Here is a 21,313-nt window from a genome sequence, read left to right on the forward strand (position 1 = left end):
TGAGGCTCATGTGACCCACATTTCACATTTATTGACATCTGAAGACGAAGCTGCTCGGCTCAGATTGGCGGCACTAACAGCCCCTTCATCCTCATCAGCGAGGAAGATTGACCTTTGACCCCGTTAGGATGACCTTACTTTTCGGGACAAAACTCTTATTGTAATGCCTGCGGTTCAACACAGAGGGACATCTCGTCTCCTGTGGTCTCTTCCAGTGCCAGCGGCTCAGTTTTCTCCCAGAAGGCCTCAGTGGTCCAGGATGCGCAGGTTTCCAGAGACGATCTTGTTCTCTAGCATCGCTCCGGCCGGAATATCGATCCGGTCGCCGTGATTGGCGATGATGATGACGGTTCCCTGTCGGCAGCACAAGGTTGTCAGTCATTGTGCAGGTGGAAGGAAAACAAGAGAATCTCAAGTTTGACGTTTAACACTGAAACTCTTTCTTTGACCGAGTCCACGTTTCTCTCAAATCCTCTAAAATGAAAAACTTGAGGATTCGTCCGCTGCCGCCCTGCAACACCAACGCCTCTGACCAGGACCAACCGGGTCTTTACCTTCAGGGAGACGTTCTTTCCAAAGGTGACATCGCCCGACACGGTGAGGTGATCCAGCTCCAACATGTCTGGGATGCTCTCAATCCTGGTCAGGAAATCCTGCACCTGCACCGCCATCACAGGAGAGAAAGATGACAATCAGAGTTTCACAAGTTTCCTTCCCAAGTCACATGAGACTTTCAGGGACAACAACGGACATCAGAGGATAAGAACTTTTCTGTCCATAATTCACTTCTTTTCCATTCCTATCTGATGCCAGCATGTTGCCACCATTGGTGCGCCAACATCAGCTGATCAGGTGTGTTTTGAAGTTGACAATTCGACCACGAGATGGTGCCAGATTCAGAAGGGCTCTGTTACTCCAGCCTCTTGTGGAGGTGTGGACATGAACTACAAACATGGAAGTGCCATTGTCATCCTGTTTGTTGCAAAGATGCCTGCCACCTTGGTTATCTTGGTGTAGGTGTGACCTCAGTGGTGTGGTGTCTCCACCTTGGTGAAGGAGCTGCCCAGCTTGATGTGCGGCGTGGTGGGAAACTCCCTCTTCTTGCTCATGGTGAGCGAGCCGGCGTCCATGCTGTACAGGTTTGACATCACCAGCAGCAGATCTGACGACGTCTTCACTGGCAGGAAGCGGCTGCGGGGAACGTTCACACCCATGGCGTTGTTGAAGCTCTTGATGGCGGCGCCCACAGCCGTCTCCAGCTGGATGACGTTCAGGCCACCGTCCAGCGTCTACAGGCAGATTCAAGGATTTATTACAGAAGTTGAGTTTAAATCTGGTTCTGTCTTGAACTACAAGAACGTTTCTGTTGGTGTCACTAAAGTGAAGTTCAAGGCTGTTTGCCTCTCAAGGTTCTACTGGTACAGTACAGGAGAAGGTGGAACCTCTTGACAGCTAAACAGTTCCTCTCACGTTGTTGCAGACGTTCTTTTAGATCCAGCAAATCTGTCCTTCAACCCTGCTGATTGATTCAAACCCTCCGATGACCTCAGAGTTCTGATGTCGCTCAGGTCTTTGGACTTGGTTCTAAGTTCTGTTGTCATGGAAGCGAGTTTGGTCATCGGAACGTGTCGCGTTGTCAGCTGGGTGGAGACCACATCAGACTGACAACTCTGTTCATCACTAAACCTTCACATCATGAGATTTCTGATCAATAATCAATCAGGGATGTGGATAATGGCGACAAAGATCCCGTCTACTTCCAGTGTGTCAATGTTCTATCAGTACATCGCCCTCAGGGATCATTGAACTCCATGGAGGTTTGACTTCCTGCGTGCGTCACCTTGGGGTTGACGATGATCTCCAGGTCCATGCTGTTCTTCTCCTGCAGCCTCTTGATGGCGGGCAGAGAGATCCACAGGTTGTTGGTGTTGAAGATCTTGAACTTGGTGACGGACTTGAACTCGTCCACGTGGGCCTTGGGTACCTGGGCGATCTCCAGCAGCCTCAGATGGTCTTCGTACTGGATCAGCGTCCCACCCTGCAGACGGGGGGAATCAAAACCCTCTGGTACTGATCCCAGATCATCCCAGCCCAATGTTACCGAGCGCACTGACCTTGACGTCGGCCCGGGTCTTGTCGGTGACCTCCATGATGAACTCGCAGCGTTTGTCTGGCGGCTGACTCATCAGGTGGTGGAGGATGAAGAGGTCGACGGTGGCGCCCAGGTTGTCGATGTTGGACACAAAGATGTACTCCTTCCCCTCGGCGATGAGCTTCTCCAGCAGCCCGGAGTTGCTGAAGCTGGCGTAGATGTCACCGTGACCCGGCGGGTACCACGCCTCCACGTTCTCGCCGTTCACCCCCATGGATTTGGCTATCGGCAGCAGCGACTCTTTGTTGATCCTCGGATATCTGACCGGAATGTCACACCTTCAAATAACATCTCCACAAATCTTCCTGTTCAAGAACAGTTGGGGCCGTTTGAGCCCCTGAGATTGAAGAGTTGATTCAAAGCTTCAGGTCAAACAACATGACTTCAGGCTTGAGCAGACTCTTGAAATGACCTTATTTGGGAGAGAGGGTGGAGCCTCTATGCTGATTGACAGGTGGCAGTGACAGCCTCTTGTTAATGAGGCGTACGCTGCTTTATTGTCTTTTTTGTTCTAATCTGACTGTCACCTGAAGCACAGAAGAGTTGAGAGGCTGAGACGTGGACTCTTCAGGGGAAGTTCATCTACCTAGTCTGACCAGAGGCGCCCCCTGCTGGCCGCTGGTGTGAGGACTGCAGCACAGTGAGTCAGGGCTCAGAACGAAGGTCCTCACAGGATGTGTGTGTGGGTGTGTGTACCTGCTCTGGTTGAAGGTGTGGATCTTGACCCGGTGGTGTTTATATTTCTGCAGGATCTTCTTGGTTTCCTCGTCAGTGTTGAAGGAGTTCATGAGGACGAGCGGCACGTCGGCGTTGAAGCTTTTGTTCAGGTGCTGATGACAACAACAGAGGAGTCGAGGTCAGCGGGACCCTCGGGTCAAAGCGTTGGGCTGTGAGTGTCTACCTCAATCTGCTGGACGGTCAGGTCCAGGAAGGTGTTCTCGTTGCGGACGCTGATCAGACTCTTGGGACCCTTGCAGCCCATGCTGGTGCCCAGGCCGCCGTTGAGCTTGACCACAGCCAGCTTGTTGAGACTGGCGGCGATGTTGTCGGGGAGGCCCTTGGCTTTGATCTTCTCGTAAGGCTGAATCTGAAAATGAGGGGAGAGAACAACGCCTGTCACTCTCTCATTTCCGTGATATCTCTGGATCAACCGTCCAACGTCCGTCGACGCCGGGGGCGTGACCAGTTTTTGTCTTAAACGCTCGACTGCGGATATCAGCACCAGACACCAGCACCAACGCTGACCGTGTTCTGCTGATCTGGACACGTCATGTCATCACGGCAGGATGGATGTTTGAGCAGGAACCCTGCTAAATATTCCTGACTAAGCAATATTCACAATATGTATCCGTACGTGTACACGATCTAATAACATTGTTAATTCTGTTTCCGAGTGGAACCAAAACAACTGCAGTTCACGTGTTCTGAGAGGTTCCGTTTTCTACAGCATGAAACCCTGACTTTTAGCGTCTTTGAGCCCGTCACTTCCTGATATGGGCGTTGCTCCGCCCCCTCTAGTGCAAACTTCAACATGCTTCCTCCATCACATGTTGAGTCGTCGACCTTTTCACCCGATGGTGAGGAGCTGGGGGGCGTGCGTGTGTGCGAGGATCTCGCCTTTTGAGTGGCGAGTTCTGTGCATCTCTACTGATGGGGAAAATGCAAAGTGGATAAATTTGTTTGTGTGTGTGTGTGTGTGTGTGTGTGTGTGTGTGTGTGTGCACACGTTGTTGTTGTTAACATGATGACGGCAACCCTAAGACCTTTAAAACCTCCAACAGCACATGACAGCCATCTGACACACTGAAAGGACGTATATTTATGGAGTGTGTGTGTGTGTGTGTGTGTGTGTGTGTGTGTGTGTGTGTGTGTGTGTGTGTGTGAGAGCTATCACATTCGGTCATGACGACCAGCTGTAGCGGAGTCTGAACAGGAAGAATAAACTAAATTCTGCTTCAGATTAACAACATTGAAATCCGAGTGTAAGTGATGTTTGGGGATCTCAGGAAATTAAAGACTCAGGTTTATTAATTGGTCAATTAAGCCAGAGGTGGTAAAAGTACACACATCTGTGACTCCAGAAGTACAGATACTCATGTAAATACATAGTGATTTAACCGATTTACTTAAAATAAAGAAAGAGGTACAAAAACTTGAAAGAGTGCTGAGCCTCCAGTGTTGTAGTTGCAGACAGTAGCTGTTGTTAGCCGTTAGCCTAAAGCTAACTCCACGTGGCTGGATCCTCCTGCACTCTGGAGTCATAGCAGCGACTCAGGAGGGAAAAAAACATTTGTGGGGGTTTTTTTTATTCATAGAGAGCAAAACTGGTGTGTTGATGCAAATGAGCCTGGTGAGAGGGTCTGCACGGACCACCGTCGTGTGTCTGGAACAGCTCCTCTCTGGAACCCCTGAGAGGAACCCAAGTAACTGAACCTGCAGGTTCTGGTGTGGACGGACGTGAAGACGAGCAGGTGCACCACAACGTCCACAATCCCACAGAGAGCAACGTCAGTGTGTGCTCGTGCCCTTCAGCCAGGCTTGAATGCTGCGGCGGTCAGGCTATTCTTAGTCCTAACCTTCTCCCGGCCAGTATTTTGGGATGACCGGGGGGGCGAGGGGGGTGATTGTGTGGTTCCCCGTGCTGCGACACAGTCCACCCCAGCCTGAATGTTCTCTGTAGTCAGTTCTGGTTTCAGCAGCTCGTCTCCTTGCTGGACGTGTCGTGACCTCAGCTGGAGACACGCCGCTCTCCTTCTCACTCCAGATTAAACCTCACACTTCTGTCTGCTGACGTGATTTTTTCACAAACGTTATCGAATATAGAATATAGAACATTGGCGGATCCAAAAGTTTCCTTCAATAGATAAAGAGATTATTTGCTGCTGGTGAACAAACGATGGGACGCGTTTCTGGATTTCCTCAGCCGGAAACTGAGCTGATGGTTGCCAGGAAACGACAGGACGGCGTTCCATCAAGCTGGAAATACTTGGTGCATTTATACTGAATGTGAACTTAGAACAGATCCAAAACTTGGTTAGAACATAAAAAACGCCGCCAATAAAGAGACTGGAAAGTCTTCATGACATTGTGAGCAACAGGAGAACCAAACTAAAACTGAGACGTCACGTTCCTCCCCTTCGCCCCGCTAACACCGTTCTACATCAGAACCTAGAACCCTGAGCCGCGGTGACGGCGGCGTGACAGTGAGCGAGGGCGTCTGGTGCTCACCGAGTCCTCCGGAGGCCGGTTGATCCTGGCCCAGTCAACAGCAGGACCTTTGACCTGCAAGAACCTGTGGAAGAGCCGCTTGAAGCCATCGAAGTCTTTCCTGGAAATCTGAAAACAGGAAACCAAAGATCAGCTTCTGTTTGACCACGTTGAGACAGACAGACAGACAGACAGACAGACACACACACTTTGAAACTGTGGAACTATTTTCTGATATTTCAAACAGAATCGTGATCCACTGATATGAAGGTGTTGAGACGTGAATGACGACGTCCAGGAACAACAATCATCAGTGTAATGACAGTCACAGTAGTCGGTCATCAGGTGTCAGCCAGATGTTGATGACGCGTGTCTGTCTGTGTGTGTCCCCCTCCCCCTCCCAGGACCTTGGGGTTGTTGCCCTCCTGTTTGACCAGCAGGACCAGAGTCCACACGTCTCCATCCTGAGTTTTTCTTCTACAGTTATCGCCTTTCAGGACTTACGAACACATGCTGCCTTTAAAACAGGATGTGACATCATCGTGAACTACTACGTCAAGCCACCTAATCAAGGGGGTTTTTCTTGCCGTTGGTTCATATAACCACCGTCCACGTGCTCAGATGTCTGGAGGAGTCGTGAGAGTCTCGTTTCTTTTCCCCATTTAGGATTCAGTCAGAAAACACCTGAGCTGCTGGGGTCACCTGAGGTTAGTCACTTCCTGTTCACGCCAGCCTGCTCACACGCAGGGGCGGGGGACGGTCACGTGATCAGCATTTTCAGGCATGTTCGTATGGAAGGAGGGGAATTCTGAGATTCTAGCATGATGGGTTTGATTGTGATTCCCACAGCGTTTCCAACTCAAGTATTGGGAGAATTTTGCAACCCTGACTGGTTCTGTTCACCGGTGAAAGTCAGCAGAGCTGCGGCGTTTCCCACCTCGGCCTCGGCCTCGTTGGCAGTGGCGAGCAGCGCCTCCAGCTCACGGTGCATCGACTCCTCGTGCTGCTGACGAAGCTTCTCCTGGAACTGCGTCATGGCTCCTCTGGTCAGGTCTGCAGACACAAACGCCGGTGAGTTCGGCTGCCGGAGGAAGCCAGCGGCTGTTTCCTCCTGCAGAGACGAACTTCTGCTCTCCTTCACCACAACACAAATCTCGTCCTCGCTCACCGCAGGACAGTTAACATTTAAAACTGGTTGATGACTTAAAAACCTTTCAAACGTAAACCACATTAATGTGTAAAACACAAAGGTGATATGACCTTTGACCTTGAACCACCTGCATCAGTAGATTTTTAAGATATAAAATAAACGTCCCAGATCCTGAAATCAATATTTTAATCTCTAAATCTGCTTTGCTTCTCGACAGTAATGCTTCTCTTGTCTCTCTAATATTCAGGCCTGCACAGAAACTTGGAATCAAGCTCTGGACTTCAGCCTCTTCTGTCCGGTGGAGTTACGCAACACCTTGTCAGAAGAGTGGGAAAATTAAAAGTTTCAGTGCAAAGGAAAAGGAAAAATAACGAGCAAACATAACGTCCAAGTGGATGAACTGAAAGAATTCAAATGCGTCACAAACTTCTACCAGAACAGAGACTTACCAGCGACCGTCAGAGACATTTTATCAGTCTGTTTAAAAAGAGCAATAACAAAGATGAGGCGGGGGGAACGGGCGTCAGGTTCTGGTGTCAGACGCGTCGCCTCACAGCGAGTCAAAGCGCAGCATCAGGAGTCAGAAATGGTCCCAAATAAAAGTCAGCAGCTGTCAGAACACAACAGACGAGCTCCTCATCCTCAGCTCAAAGGAAGACCACTGATCTGCAGCTCTGACCTTGAGCTGCCACAAGCCCCGCCCACAACCACACACACACCAATCAGTCACAGAGGGGGAGTGTGTGTGTGTGTGTCATTTGCTTTCCCACTGACCACATGTAAAACATATCTGGACCTCCAACATTACTGAAGTTTGTCCCTGAAGAATTCACTGATGATTCCTTTGACGTGAAGCTTTTTCTCCGTTTGTTTCGTTATAAACTGAATACTTGGGATTATGAACGGGATAAGAAGATAGAGACTGAGCTGAGCCCCAGGCTAGTTAGCTTAGCCCAATGGCTGGTAGTGGGTGGGGAGTGTTAGCATCAGCTAGCTCAGGTCCAGGCTAGTTAGCTTAGCCCGATGGCTGGTAGTGGGTGGGAAGTGTTAGCATCAGCTAGCTCAGGTACAGGCTAGTTAGTTTAGCTCAATGGCTGGTAGTGGGTGGGAAGTGTTAGCATCAGCTAGCTCAGGTCCAGGCTAGTTAGCTTAGCCCAATGGCTGGTAGTGGGTGGAAGTGTTAGCATCAGCTAGCTCAGGTCCAGGATGCTGGAGTGTCCAGCAGGAATCCTCCTCCTCCTCATGATCAGTAGCAGCAGTCGCTCTTCTAGTCCTCAACAAACCTTTGGTTCTGTTGACCCAAGTTCCAGTGGAGCTTTGGAGGTGCTGCGTCAAATCACTGCTCCCAGTCAGGAAAGTAGTTCCTGCTACGTGTCTGATTCTACCACTACAACGCCTCCTCATGTTAAACTGGTATTCATCACCAAGGTTACACACAACCCTCCTGATATTAATGCAGGCAGAGACGGAGCTACGCTAACACTTCCCATCCACTACCAGTCATTATGCTAAGCTAACTAGCATGGGTCTCAGCCCCTGTGGATATCTGGTGAAAAGCTAAAGAGAATTCTGTTGAACGCTTCCACAGAGCACAGATCTGCTCAGGACAAAGGGATTTCCCCTGACGCCCTCAGACACCCCCCCCCCCCCCCCCATTTTGACACTAAACCTTCAAACTCCCAGACGGGTTCTTCTTGTCTTGCTTCACTGGTAATGTATCAGATGTTTGAGGTGTTGTGAGTTCTCCAGGTTCACGAGAAACACACACGCACGCACGCGCGCGTTTTCAGGAACCTGTTCTGAACGCTGACAGGGATGAACGAGTTTCTCAGAGGAGGGCGGAGGTTCCGCAGCAGCTGAACCTGACATTATTCCTTGACCCTAAAACGAATGCCACTAAAAATCTGAGTTTGTTTAATTTTCCAGTTTTGTGTCCATTTCAGGGTTAAACTGACAAGAACTCCCACTCATTAAAAACGGCACATGTGGGTTTTAGTAGTAGTTTAAGTGCCTTGACAGAGAACTTCTGATTTGCTTCACTAAAACCACATCAACTCTTACCGGCGGAGTTCTTTCTCGTACCGGTTTGCAGGGCACCGGGCTTCCGGTGGGGATTCTCTTCATCTGAAGGCTACAGTTTGACGATGCTTGTGACTTTATGTTCACCAAAAGACTTCATCTTTCGTGCATTAACAGCTGCAGCGCTGTGAGGCGAAGCTGGTACCCACCTGAACACACCGCCAAAGAACCGGAAAAACTTCACGGATAGAACCGAGCGCGGCGGGGACGACCTCGAGTCCGCTCCCAACACCAGAGACTCAACAGAGAGGCAAACCACACGAGTTTGGACGCCGAGGAGTCGCAGCGGGCTCGCGTCCCCTCTGCTGCCACTGCTAGCTTATGTAGCTGCGGCTGTTAGCCAGCCGCTCCCGTGCGTAATGACGTAGCTTAAACGACAGTGGTGATTGGTCCAAAGTACCCCATCGCGTTGTTTCGCCCCGTGTTCCGCTAACTCAGTATTGTCCCACCTGTTGATTCACTAAAAACTCCTTTATTCCGCCTATTTGATTTGCAACTATTTCCCCTCCAAAAAAGTACAATTTAATGAGTTTCCAGACTTTTGTAGCTTTCATGGTCAGATTGAAATTATTACAATAAAGAGCCTCCACTAAACTGACAAAGTAATTTAAACCCTGTAAACATATTAACATCTCTACAAACCAATCCTTGGAATTACGATAACGAAACTTAGTGAAGTGAGCATTCCCACACTACAAACACGGCCCTGAACTTCTCAGGAGCCGTATCTGAGCCCTCGATGCTGCCATCTAGCGGTCAGATGATGCCGGCAGGTGGAGGGAGAGCCTGGAGGAATCACCTGGGTTCTGGTTTCTGTCATGATTTGGAGTTTATTGATGATGCAGACAGTGCAGAAACATTTCACTCACCTGGATTAAAAAACAAGTAGGTAAAATGCCGCACCTTTCCTGTGTTCAGCGGCTATTAAATATCTGTAAACCCCTCTGTTCTTTCGTTTGTGCCGTGCCGATGTCCTGCACCAAATGTCTCTACCTGCTGCCTGTTTGTGAAAGCATAACCATGACATAAACATGTTAAAAGAGGATTTTCACCTGACAACCACGAACAGTGGAAATACAGCTCCCCCGAGTGTTTGTGGTGCTGTTGGTAAAGAGTGTCTCCTGGGTGTGACAGGAAGTGTCAGCATGCTGTTGATCTCTCACCTCCTTGGTAAAACACAAACGTTTGTCAGCGATTGAAGACAAAGGCGTGCTCGGGTCTGTCAGGTTCCTGGTTTTATTGGTGTAACATGTTGGACAGCTATCGTGTGTTAATACCTACAGACAGAGATGTTCTCTGGGTGTCTTACAGACAAAGAGGCCAGGTTGTGATTATTAAACAGGTTTTCTGAAAACCTGAGGAGGTGGCCTGTTGACACACTCACACACTCTCACACGCACACACAGAGACACACAGACGTCAGGTGAGACAGTAGTAAGAGTGGAGGGCTTCGTCTTCGTCACAGCCGCGAGCAGCAGTGAGCCTTCAAGTGCTGCTGCTGTTGGCCAGCAGGGGGCGCCAGTCACTGGGCCAGCAATTCCAGGGCAGTGTCACGCTCCTCCACCAACTCTGCCGCGGTGGCATCCATCTTGGTCCGGGAGAATTCGTTGATGGGGAGTCCATCAACGATTTTCCAGGTCTTGTTCTGTGGGAAAGGTCAGAGGTCAGGCGAGTCTCAGCAGACAGGTGGAATGCGCTGGCGCTGAAGCACAAACTTCAGAGTGACGTCAGAGTGTTCTGGTGACTGGTGGCAGCTAACTGGTGAACTCACCTTGATCTGGACTGGGAAGGAGTAGATGAGGTCCTCTGGAATGTTGTAGGAGTTCCCAGCAGCGTACACGCCCATGGAGATGAACTCGCCCTGTCAGCACAGACACAAGCTCCTGAGTTACGCATCAATTATCACAGCGCCGCCAACAGAGATGACCAGTGAGAGATGGGGGGGCCGAACCACCGCCATCTTCTCCACAGACGAATGTGATGTCATCACCCTCCGACCACCAGCACCTGCACCAGCCCTTAACGCTGGTGCCTGCTCCAGTAGAAGGCTCATGTTCAGAGAACTACCAAACTACCCATAATCCTCAAGTGTATCAGTGATGACTCTGATTGGTGGAAATACGCTGCTTGTCACAGTCAGCCATTTTGAGTTTCAGGAGATCTTGTGATGGTTTGAGGAACCTGCTACAGAAACATGATTTAATTTCCTCACCAGAGAAATGTAGAATATTTGGGTGTTGACTGACATCACCGACACGATGACGGCAACAACAAGAGACGCCTGAACTAAGAACTGGGTTGACGGGTCATTTGCTGTGTCTGATGGGTGAGAAGTTCTTCAAGGTGATGATGGATGAAGGATTTTTCTCTGTTTTCTAATAACGAATCAGATATTTATGGTCACGCTTCACCTGAAACATTCAGTCATGAACACTTTCTTTCCCAGAGTCTCATGAAGCCTGCAGAGCGGCGCTCCAACACTGACCTCCTTGGTGCCAAACCAGATGTCCCTCATGTGGTCACAGATGGCCTTGGCGGCAGACATGGCACTGGACAGCTTCCTGGCCTTGATGACGGCGGCACCGCGCTGCTGCACGGTCTGCAGGAGCGAGAGGAGTTTTGAAAACAGGACAAAAACCACAAAAAGGTGAAGGAAAAGACAGCAGAAGAAGGATCCTCTAACACACTTCACCAACTGTCCGTTTGCTTCAAAACGTCTGCTCCACAACAATCGCCCATCCTTGTCCCGCTAACTTCCTGTTGGACTACAACAATCGCCCATCCTTGTCCCGCTAACTTCCTGTTGGACTACAACAATCGCCCATCCTTGTCCCGCTAACTTCCTGTTGGACTACAACAATCGCCCATCCTTGTCCCGCTAACTTCCTGTTGGACTACAACAATCGCCCATCCTTGTCCCGCTAACTTCCTGTTGGACTACAACAATCGCCCATCCTTGTCCCGCTAACTTCCTGTTGGACTACAACAATCGCCCATCCTTGTCCCGCTAACTTCCTGTTGGACTACAACAATCGCCCATCCTTGTCCCGCTAACTTCCTGTTGGACTACAACAATCGCCCATCCTTGTCCCGCTAACTTCCTGTTGGACTACAACAATCGCCCATCCTTGTCCCGCTAACTTCCTGTTGGACTACAACAATCGCCCATCCTTGTCCCGCTAACTTCCTGTTGGACTACATAAATCAGACAAGAAGAAAGCAGCTGGCGCTCACTGAGATGAAATCTCCTTTGAGCCACCCGTCGTCCTTGACGCAGTCGTAGGCCGCCACCTCGGAGCCTTGGATGTTGACTTTTGCGTGGTGGACGTCAGGGTACTGCGTGGAGGAGTGGTTTCCCCAGATGATGACGTTCTTCACGTTGTCAGAGGAAACGTGGCAGCGCATGGCCACCTGTAGGTGAGTGATGTGACAGCAGCAGTTGTATTACCACTACTATTACTACTACTACTACTACTGCTACTACTGCTAGTACTACTGCAGGAGCAGCAAAGGCCTGCTCAGGAACAGATATGAAGATTGAACTGAGTATAGACTTGGTGTGAGGTACCTGGGAGCAGGCTCGGTTGTGGTCCAGCCGGGTCAGGCAGGAGAAGTTCTCTTTGGGGATGGATGGAGCGGACTTGGAGGCGATCAGACAGTTGGTGTTTGCCGGGTTTCCAACCACCAGAACCTGAGCAGGAGCAAACAAGTTGAGTCAAGAATGAGGAAGCTACTGGATCAGTTTAGAGCATCGATGACACGGGGGTCTCAGCAGGGGGTCCACAGGGTCTCAAGGGAGGATGAGTGGGGGCAGGTGAAAGAGTTGTCACAGGACATCATGTGGAACAACCTCAATAAATGGGACTAACCCTGACGTTCTGTCACCAGCCGTGTGAAGCCAGCCTCCATCAACAGCTGATCACCTTCGGCGCAACACAAGAGAGGCCTGACTGATCCGACGCGGCACCACCAGGATAACCTGAACCGCTCCAGAGGCAGATTTTCCCGTGTGAACTTTGTTTTGTGTGGGAGTGTAAATCGTGATAAGTTGATTCATGAGAACTTTTCTAAGCTGTTCTAGGAACCTCAGACTAAACAGCCTCAGAGCCAAAGGCCGGCCATCAGGAAGCCATGGGGGCTCCTTCAAACTTGGCACCCATGTGTACTGGAATTCAAAGATGAACTGAAACATTTTTGGTGAAAAAAGGTCAAAGGTCGCAGGTCACCTGTGTTTCATGCTCCATTTCAGGAACGCCTCAAGAGAATTGCTTAAAATATTGTAGAAACTTTTACTGGGTTTTTTTGGAACATTTTGCTGGTCAGAGGTCACGGTGCCAGGCAGGCGCACAGCCTCAGTATTTCTCCATCCATCGTGGAGGTAGCAGCACTAGCAGGGACCCCAGACTCCCCTGGCAACAGGGACCAGGTCCCACTGGGGCGTTCCCAGACCACCCTGGAGCTGTAACCCTGCTTCCTACTAGAAATCCTATCTGACATTTGTATTTTCTCATAAAATTATGATTTACTTTATTTAAGTGATGTCATCATCAACATAAACATCAGGAGATGATGATTGTCCTGCTAATGATCTTAAAACATCAGACAGAACATTTATAGAGCAGAGAGGAGCTTCAGAGGCTCCAGATTTCAACATCAGGCTGTTCTCTTGCCGCTCTTTGAGCCAGACGTCACGCTGGCATTGACTTCGGGTCATTCGGGGCCCAGCGGCGGCACGTGTACTTTACACACTACAAACATGCCGAGAAACTTTGATCACTGAGCTCAAATTTCTGCTTTACAGAGACGTGATGCTGAGGCAGCACCTAACGAGAGCTGTGAAACATTCAAAAACACGGAGAAAGAAGACAGAGTGAACGCTTCCAGGTCCTGGTGTTGGTCGGCCAGCTTTAGTCCGACAAACACGCCCCCGTAACTCGTCAGCACACTGATTCTCAACCCCTCGTTCCCTTCCTGGGTCAACTCTGACGACGTATGAATAAAAAGCCTGAAGCGTCACCTTGACGGTCTTCTTGGCGTACTTGTCCAGGGCCGAGCCCTGCGTCCTGAAGATGGCCACGTTGGCCTTCAGCAGGTCCTTCCTCTCCATGCCCTCCTTCCTGGGCATGGAGCCCACCAGGATGGCGGCGTCAATGTCCTTGAAGCCCACCTCCACCTTGTCAGTGGGGATGACCTCTGTGGGAGTAGAGGACAGACATCAAACCTGACTACATTATTAAAACACGCTGGTAAACCGAAGAAGCACAACTTTAATCAACAACCAGCTGACCTGAGGAGTATCTTATCAGTGCAGATTACTACGACGACGAGGGGCACAGTAATAATGTATCGGTACTGATAAGGTACTGGGACTGGCCCCGTGTACCTCGACCCTCTGGACAGACATCCCTTCCTGTCAACTCAATCTAGTTAATGGAATGCAATATTCATTTCCTGTCCAGCGCGACGCAGGAACACGCACTGAAACCCGAGAACAAGTTCTCATAGTAGAACATGCAGTAGATGCTTTAGTGGTTGGTTCCCCCGACCAGTGACGCACGACCCACCAGTGACGACCACACTGGGACTTTTGAAGCTGTTGCGTTTCTTGAACACGTGGTTTTCTAACGAGCCTCTGAAGGACACGACGAAGAAGAACAGAACCAGCGGTGGTGAACTGACGCAACAATCCCACTGACTTTGGTTGAAGGAAGGAACTTCCTGTTTGGACTACAACAACACCCCATCCCTGTGATTTACTCATTACGTTTATAGTTCATTAAATCATTAGGGTTGTCAATATAAGTGATCAGTTACTAGTTGAAGTAGTTCAGGAGAATAACGCACTCAAAGAATGAACACAACTGCTGGCCGAATGCATGGATTTAGTTTGTAGCTGTAAAATGTTAACCAGCAGAGGGCAGCGTTGGCTCGTCCAGCCTGCCGGAGGTTCAAAGAAGAATCCCGCCATCACGGAACGCTCTGAGGTTTCGCAAAACAATGACAGAAACAAACGAAGTTGCTGGGTCCTGAAGTTGATTTGCACCTCTAAAGATGATCGATTCATTTATTCCCACATTTATCGAAATCCATAATTGATATGTGATTAATTTAGATTAATTAATTACAAAACATGTAATCAATGTGATAACATCTATAATTGATTGACAGCTGTAGGTATAAAATACGTCCCCTGACATTTGGTCTCGTCTTTCTTTCCTCTTCAGTTTGCAGGCATTCATCTCAGGTCAAACACTCCAGCTGATAAGATGTGTGTGTGTGTGTGTGTGTAAGTATCTCTGTTATTGGACTGGCCTTCAGTCAGGGTTCAGCCCCCCCCCCCCCCCCCCCCCCATTGTTGTTCCTCCACTGCTCTGATTGGCTACTTAGGGGCCATAACAACCAGCCAATCAGAGGCCTTGCTTTCCCTCCTCCTCCCACTCCCTGCAGCAGCTGAGACCAGCTTCTGGAGGACAAACCGCGCCCGGACAGACAGACAGATCTGTGTGGTGCAGAGGAGGGCGGCACAGCTCAGCGCTTCCTAGAAGCTGCTAGCACCTCCAACATGGAGGAAACCGTTTGCTCCATCAGCAGACAGACAGAAACCCTGGGACCCCAGCGCTTCCACCCTGATGGGACATGAAGTCTTGAGATCCTTGAATATTTGATTCAACACCCTTGTACCACAATATACTAATAGTGAAACTAAGTTTGTCCCAAGATGGCAGCTCACCCCTCAGCAGTGGGAGGGCGCAGTCCTGCAGCTCCATGACGACTCCGTCCAGCACCGGCAGCATGGGCGGGATGTCCAGCAGGACCAAGATGATTGGCTGGAAACATTCAGGGACACTGATTTACAGCAGCTGTCAGCTCACGCCTGATAACAAGAGGCCGCCGCCAAGGACGGTCAAGTTTTAAGTTGTAACACTGCAGAATAATCGAATCCTGTAAATGTGACCCAGAGAGGTCACGGCCGTCCCTCAGCGGCGTCAGCGTCCCGTATTTGACATCAAACCCTTGTGAGTGGACTTTTGGCTTCCAAGCCCTCCGATTTTTGAATTTCTTTCTTTTCCGACTCGCGATGAAGCTCATCCTTGACACCAGGAGGAAGTCCGTCAGGGTTCTTGGTCTTTGTGATCCTGCCGTGGAACCGTATTCTAGGGTCCATCAGGAGTTTTAGAGGCGTAAAACTTTCCTTTCTGAGATGCGTTTCTCGTTTACTCCTGCCAACTCAGGATCGTTTTGACTGAGGACTGAGGGTTCCACGGCGTTCCAGTCTAACGTTTGGTTAAATGTTCTTCTATTAGATAGAAATGATTGTACTGAAATGAACACAAAAGCAGGACAATTATGTCATTATGATGTCATCAGAGCTCGGTCTTACCTGGTCCTTCCCGAACACATCGCCCTTAGCGATACTGTACAGCAGGGAGTAGGCGATCTGGCCAGCGGCACCAGTCACCACGACACGGATGGCTTCAGGCTGGGGGAGCAGAGGTTCTCATCAGTGACTCAGAAAAACAACCAAAACAACCGCCGTTCCCGACGCGCAGAGTGGAGCGACCTTGCAAGCAGACAGGAAAGTCTGAGGTGTCATCAACGCAGTCTGGTGGCGTTCTTTCATCCGGGATGCAAAAATCCGTCAATCCAGGCTCATTAACCCTGGCAGCCATTTTTAATGTAGTCTTAAGACAAAGACGAATATTAGTTTTAGTTCTTTCTTTCTTCCTGGTGACATCTGATCAGGTGAAAACTGCCGCAGCAGACGTCCTCGGTGGTTTGGTTCGTCAGGGACATGTTAGCATCGCCGCTCCTGCTTTTCATCTCCTACCAGTAAACACAGGGAACTTTCATCGGCTGCGCCGCTCGCCGTCTCATTCGAGCAAATGCCTCTCAGCCATCAGCTGATAGGATCTTTATTGTCATACCATTTCCATGTTAGTGGTACGAAAATAGGACTCAGGACCCGGGATGAGCCCAGGTGACAGCAAGCTAAGGAACAGAGGAGGCAGGGCCATGGAGCCGTAAACATAGGATGCAACGCTCTGTGTCAAGAGGACCTCACTCTCTCTCTCATCAATCACCACACGTTCCAAACAGGACAATTATTCCCTCAGTATCAAAAACGTCAGTGACAGGAAGTTCATCTCCACGGCAACAAGTAGATGTGCCCCCCCCCCCCACAGGCTCCGAGCCACAGACGTGGACCTGCCGCGTCTCATACACGTCGTGGTCGGCAGGTCGGCACACGGAAGTTCTGCATGTTTTATTTGGGTTGCACACAAATCAAAGCTGTCAGCCATCTTGCCAGAACTGTCAATCAAAGGCCAGGCTGCATCGCTTGGTGTGCAAAAAACAGGACGCGCAGTTGAGGGCAAAATCGTTCATTTTCCACATCCTGGAATTCATAACTCACAAATCAAAACAAATATTTCATCGCAGCTCTTGACATCAAAGATGTATTTTTAGCTCAATTTCCTCTCATTTGAGTCATGAATAAAAGGTTATTGATAAAGAAACCCTTCTAACTCTGCAGTCCAGCAACGATTCGTGTGCCGTGTGTGTGTGAATACACAGGCTGCTGCTGAAGGCTGCTGCTGAAGGCTGCTGCTGAAGGCTGCTGCTGAAGGCTGCTGCTGAAGGCTGCTGCTGAAGGCTGCTGCTAGCGCTTCCTCCAGCAGCGCGTCTTGATTAGCACACATTTTCACCGACGAATTTCCATCATCTTGCCGCAGGATGTAAACGTTCTGTCAGTAATGAAGAGGGAAGGCAGAAGTATCTGCCTGTTTTTCATCCCCTCTGACCTTTCTGCTGTTTTCATTTGCAAAAACTTTCCCTGGCCTGCAAACAGCTGCTTTCAAAGTCCAGGTTTTTATGATCGTTTGACCCGGTGATGCAGGAGAATCGGCAGCTGTCATTCATATTCAACCCTATCGTATTGGTATGGCGGCGGATACTCGTATCGACCCAGTTTCGCTCAAGTCTCTATGTCTTTGTGTCGTTATCCTGAACAACAGATGAGGTGAAGTGATCATTATAAAATGTATGGAATTTTCAAAAAGTTTTGTGAATAAAGAAAAAAAGACATTCCCATGTTTACATGTGTTTTTCAGAATAAACATGAGGTAATCTTGTTAATATCAGCATCAATAAATATCAGCAATTGGCCAAATCAATTAAGAAAACACCAGAATGTCAGCAAAATGGAAATCCAACCCTGGCGTGAGACCAAACGAGAACTCCTGCCATCGCCGCAGTTTTGAACGAGATTTCAAACAGTTAAGTCTCCTCTCGTGATTGGTCATCCTGCCAGAGCACAAGACTCGGCCGATGACGTCACCTGACACCGATGCCACGATCTGTCTTCATTGAAGAAGAAAAATGGAGCCATTTGAATGAATGTAGCTGGTTAGCAAGAGTGAAGACTGTGACGCAGCGCCTCAGGTGACATCCAGCCACCACCTGCGCCGCCCGCGGCTCCGCCATCGCGGCTGCAGGAATCAGGATCCTGCGCTGAAGAACTCAGATTACAGTGAGCATGAATCCGGATTACACAAAGATGTTGCCCTCCCCTCAATGTCAGCTGCAAACAAAGGTGCCTTAAAAATGAATGTTCCGAGCAAAGACGACTTTCGTATCCCCACCCAGGTGGAGAGGAAGCCCGCGGCCTGGCTTACCATGTCAGCGAGCGGAGGAAGATGCGTCGGGTCTGCGAGTCTCCTTCTGAGAGTCAGTCGCAGGGTCACCTCTATCCTCCTGCTGGGCGTCAGGCGCCGGAGCCGCCGGCCCGCCCTCGCGACGGGACATGTAGTCGTTTTCCAGCACTAACGTGGATGTTCCGCCAAGCAGACTCGGCAGAGAAAACACACTCTCCCATGATGCAAAGTCTCCGCAAGTACGCCCCCACCACACCAAATATGGTAGAGGATTTCCTGAAAAAAGACGAATTTCCAGTTCGTCCCGAAACGCTCAGCTCTGGCACCACCTAGAGGCCGGTAGCGGAGCTGCACGCTGGCGGTGGCGACCTGAGGAGCATCCGAGCTCGAACATGAACTTTAGTTCAGAATCTAGAGTGTTGAGAACCTTTCACAGGTGCCTGGATTATCTTGAGTGGCTGAGTGGTCAAAGGTGACGTCTCCAGACCAGAGCAGGAAGGCGGAGCTCAGCGACCAGCTAAGATGCTGTCAGCCTGTCACCTGCAGCCCTGCTCCACAGAGGCTGGAGGACGAACTGTCTGAGCTGCTGATATTTATAGAGCTGCGACTCCACCTCTGAAATCACCCACATCAGGAGGTCAGGGGTCAAGAATCACTGGGTTTATATCAGTAACAACATGTTCATTACCCTTAAAGAAAACACACACACACACACACCGCTCCTGTCAAGTGAGATAGGTAAAACCTACTCGCGTTACTTGTGCTAAGCTAACTAGCTCTCTAGAAAGGGTCTCTCTTCTTGTCAGTCTCTGAGAACGAGATCTTCCCTAAAAGTTGGTGTTTCCCTTTAAGACTGCGGTGGCCAAACCCTTTCATCAGAGGAACTACAAATAAGTTCATGTTTGTAGTTCCAGGCCTCTTCTACTTCCTGAGCAAAGAATCACGAGTTGCTGTGCTTGCTGATCAAATTATGAAAAAAAGAATTCATGATAAACATAAATAGATACATGGATAGATAGATAGATAGATAGATAGATAGATGATAGATAGATGATAGATAGATGATAGATGATAGATAGATAGATAGATAGATAGATGATAGATAGATGATAGATGATAGATAGATGGATAGATGGATAGATGATAGATAGAAAGATGGATAGATGATAGATAGATAGATAGATAGATAGATGATAGATAGATAGATGATAGATAGATAGATGATAGATAGATGATAGATAGATGGATAGATGATAGATAGATGATAGATGATAGATAGATGATAGATAGATAGATGATAGATAGATAGATGATAGATAGATGATAGATAGATAGATGATAGATAGATAGATGATAGATAGATGATAGATGATAGATAGATGATAGATAGATGATAGATAGATGGATAGATAGATAGATGATAGATAGATAGATGATAGATAGATGATAGATAGATGGATAGATAGATGGATAGATGATAGATAGATGATAGATAGATGATAGATAGATAGATGATAGATAGATAGATGATAGATAGATGATAGATGATAGATGATAGATAGATAGATGATAGATAGATGATAGATAGATAGATGATAGATAGATAGATGATAGATGATAGATAGATGATAGATAGATGATAGATAGATGGATAGATAGATAGATGATAGATAGATGATAGATAGATAGATGATAGATAGATAGATGATAGATAGATGATAGATGATAGATAGATGATAGATAGATAGATGATAGATAGATGATAGATAGATAGATGATAGATAGATAGATGATAGATAGATGATAGATGATAGATAGATGATAGATAGATGGATAGATAGATAGATGATAGATAGATGATGATAGATGATAGATAGATAGATAGATGATAGATAGATAGATAGATGGATAGATAGATAGATGATAGATAGATAGATAGATAGATAGATAGATAGATGATAGATAGATGATAGATGATAGATAGATGATAGATAGATGATAGATAGATGATGATAGATGATGGATAGATAGATAGATGATAGATAGATAGATAGATAGATAGATGATAGATAGATGATAGATGATAGATAGATGATAGATAGATGGATAGATAGATAGATGATAGATAGATGATGATAGATGATAGATAGATAGATAGATAGATGATAGATAGATAGATAGATGATAGATAGATAGATAGATAGATAGATAGATAGATAGATGATAGATGATAGATAGATGATAGATAGATGATAGATAGATGATAGATAGATAGATGATAGATAGATGATGATAGATGATAGATAGATAGATAGATGATAGATAGATAGATAGATGGATAGATAGATAGATGATAGATAGATAGATAGATAGATAGATAGATAGATAGATAGATGATAGATAGATGATGATAGATGATAGATAGATAGATAGATAGATGATAGATAGATAGATAGATAGATGGATAGATAGATAGATAGATGATAGATAGATAGATAGATGATAGATAGATAGATGATAGATAGATAGATGATAGATAGATAGATAGATAGATAGATAGATGATGATAGATGATAGATGATAGATAGATAGATGATAGATAGATAGATAGATGATAGATAGATAGATAGATAGATGATGATAGATGATAGATAGATAGATGATAGATAGATGATAGATGATAGATAGATAGATAGATAGATAGATAGATAGATAGATGATAGATAGGTAGATAGATAGATAGATAGATGATAGATAGATAGATAGATAGATAGATGATAGATAGATGATAGATAGATGATAGATGATAGATAGATGATAGATGGATAGATGATAGATAGATAGATAGATGGATAGATGATAGATAGATAGATAGATAGATAGATGGATAGATGATAGATAGATGATAGATAGATAGATGATAGATAGATAGATAGATAGATAGATAGATAGAAGATAGATAGATAGATGATAGATAGATAGATAGATGATAGATAGATAGATGATAGATGATAGATAGATAGATAGATAGATGATAGATAGATGATAGATAGATGATAGATAGATAGATAG

General features: G+C 47.5%; 2 protein-coding genes across 4 annotated transcripts in view; both read right to left on the reverse strand.

Moving 5' to 3' along the window:
• Positions 1-11: 11 nt before the first annotated feature.
• On the reverse strand, positions 12-8,914 carry LOC147258050 (UTP--glucose-1-phosphate uridylyltransferase-like). 2 transcript variants are annotated; one of them, XM_086212382.1, is made up of 10 exons: positions 8,738-8,914; positions 6,297-6,412; positions 5,381-5,488; positions 3,054-3,239; positions 2,849-2,982; positions 2,115-2,412; positions 1,841-2,038; positions 1,047-1,289; positions 555-659; positions 12-354 (listed from the first exon to the last, which is right to left on the reverse strand). In XM_086212382.1, the coding sequence occupies exons 2-10, from the start codon at positions 6,393-6,395 to the stop codon at positions 247-249; spliced, it is 1,479 nt and encodes a 492-aa protein (XP_086068508.1). In that variant the 5' UTR covers positions 6,396-6,412; positions 8,738-8,914; the 3' UTR covers positions 12-246. The 2 variants fall into 2 exon arrangements, with proteins under 2 accessions (XP_086068508.1, XP_086068507.1); XM_086212381.1 differs by lacking the exon at positions 8,738-8,914 and adding an exon at positions 6,959-7,169.
• Positions 8,915-9,789: 875 nt separating this feature from the next.
• The window catches only part of LOC147258051 (malate dehydrogenase, cytoplasmic-like), a 16,583-nt gene continuing 5,059 nt past the window's right edge, over positions 9,790-21,313 (reverse strand). Inside the window, exons 1-9 of one of the 2 annotated variants that reach the window (XM_086212384.1) lie at positions 18,263-18,411; positions 15,970-16,068; positions 15,319-15,415; positions 13,606-13,781; positions 12,157-12,279; positions 11,823-11,999; positions 11,074-11,187; positions 10,360-10,449; positions 9,790-10,233 (exon numbers count right to left, since the gene is read on the reverse strand). In XM_086212384.1, the coding sequence (XP_086068510.1) occupies positions 10,111-10,233; positions 10,360-10,449; positions 11,074-11,187; positions 11,823-11,999; positions 12,157-12,279; positions 13,606-13,781; positions 15,319-15,415; positions 15,970-16,068; positions 18,263-18,265 (1,002 nt within the window). In that variant the 5' untranslated portion in view covers positions 18,266-18,411 and the 3' untranslated portion in view covers positions 9,790-10,110. Of the gene's footprint in view, positions 10,234-10,359; positions 10,450-11,073; positions 11,188-11,822; positions 12,000-12,156; positions 12,280-13,605; positions 13,782-15,318; positions 15,416-15,969; positions 16,069-18,262; positions 18,412-21,313 lie in introns of those variants that run through there. The other variant, XM_086212383.1, reaches the window with a different exon arrangement.

Source organism: Aulostomus chinensis, chromosome 8 (genome assembly GCF_037954235.1).
Source record: "Aulostomus chinensis isolate RoL2024-O1b breed Wild chromosome 8, RoL_Achi_v1.0, whole genome shotgun sequence".
In the NCBI taxonomy this organism is placed as follows: Eukaryota; Metazoa; Chordata; class Actinopteri; order Syngnathiformes; family Aulostomidae; genus Aulostomus; species Aulostomus chinensis.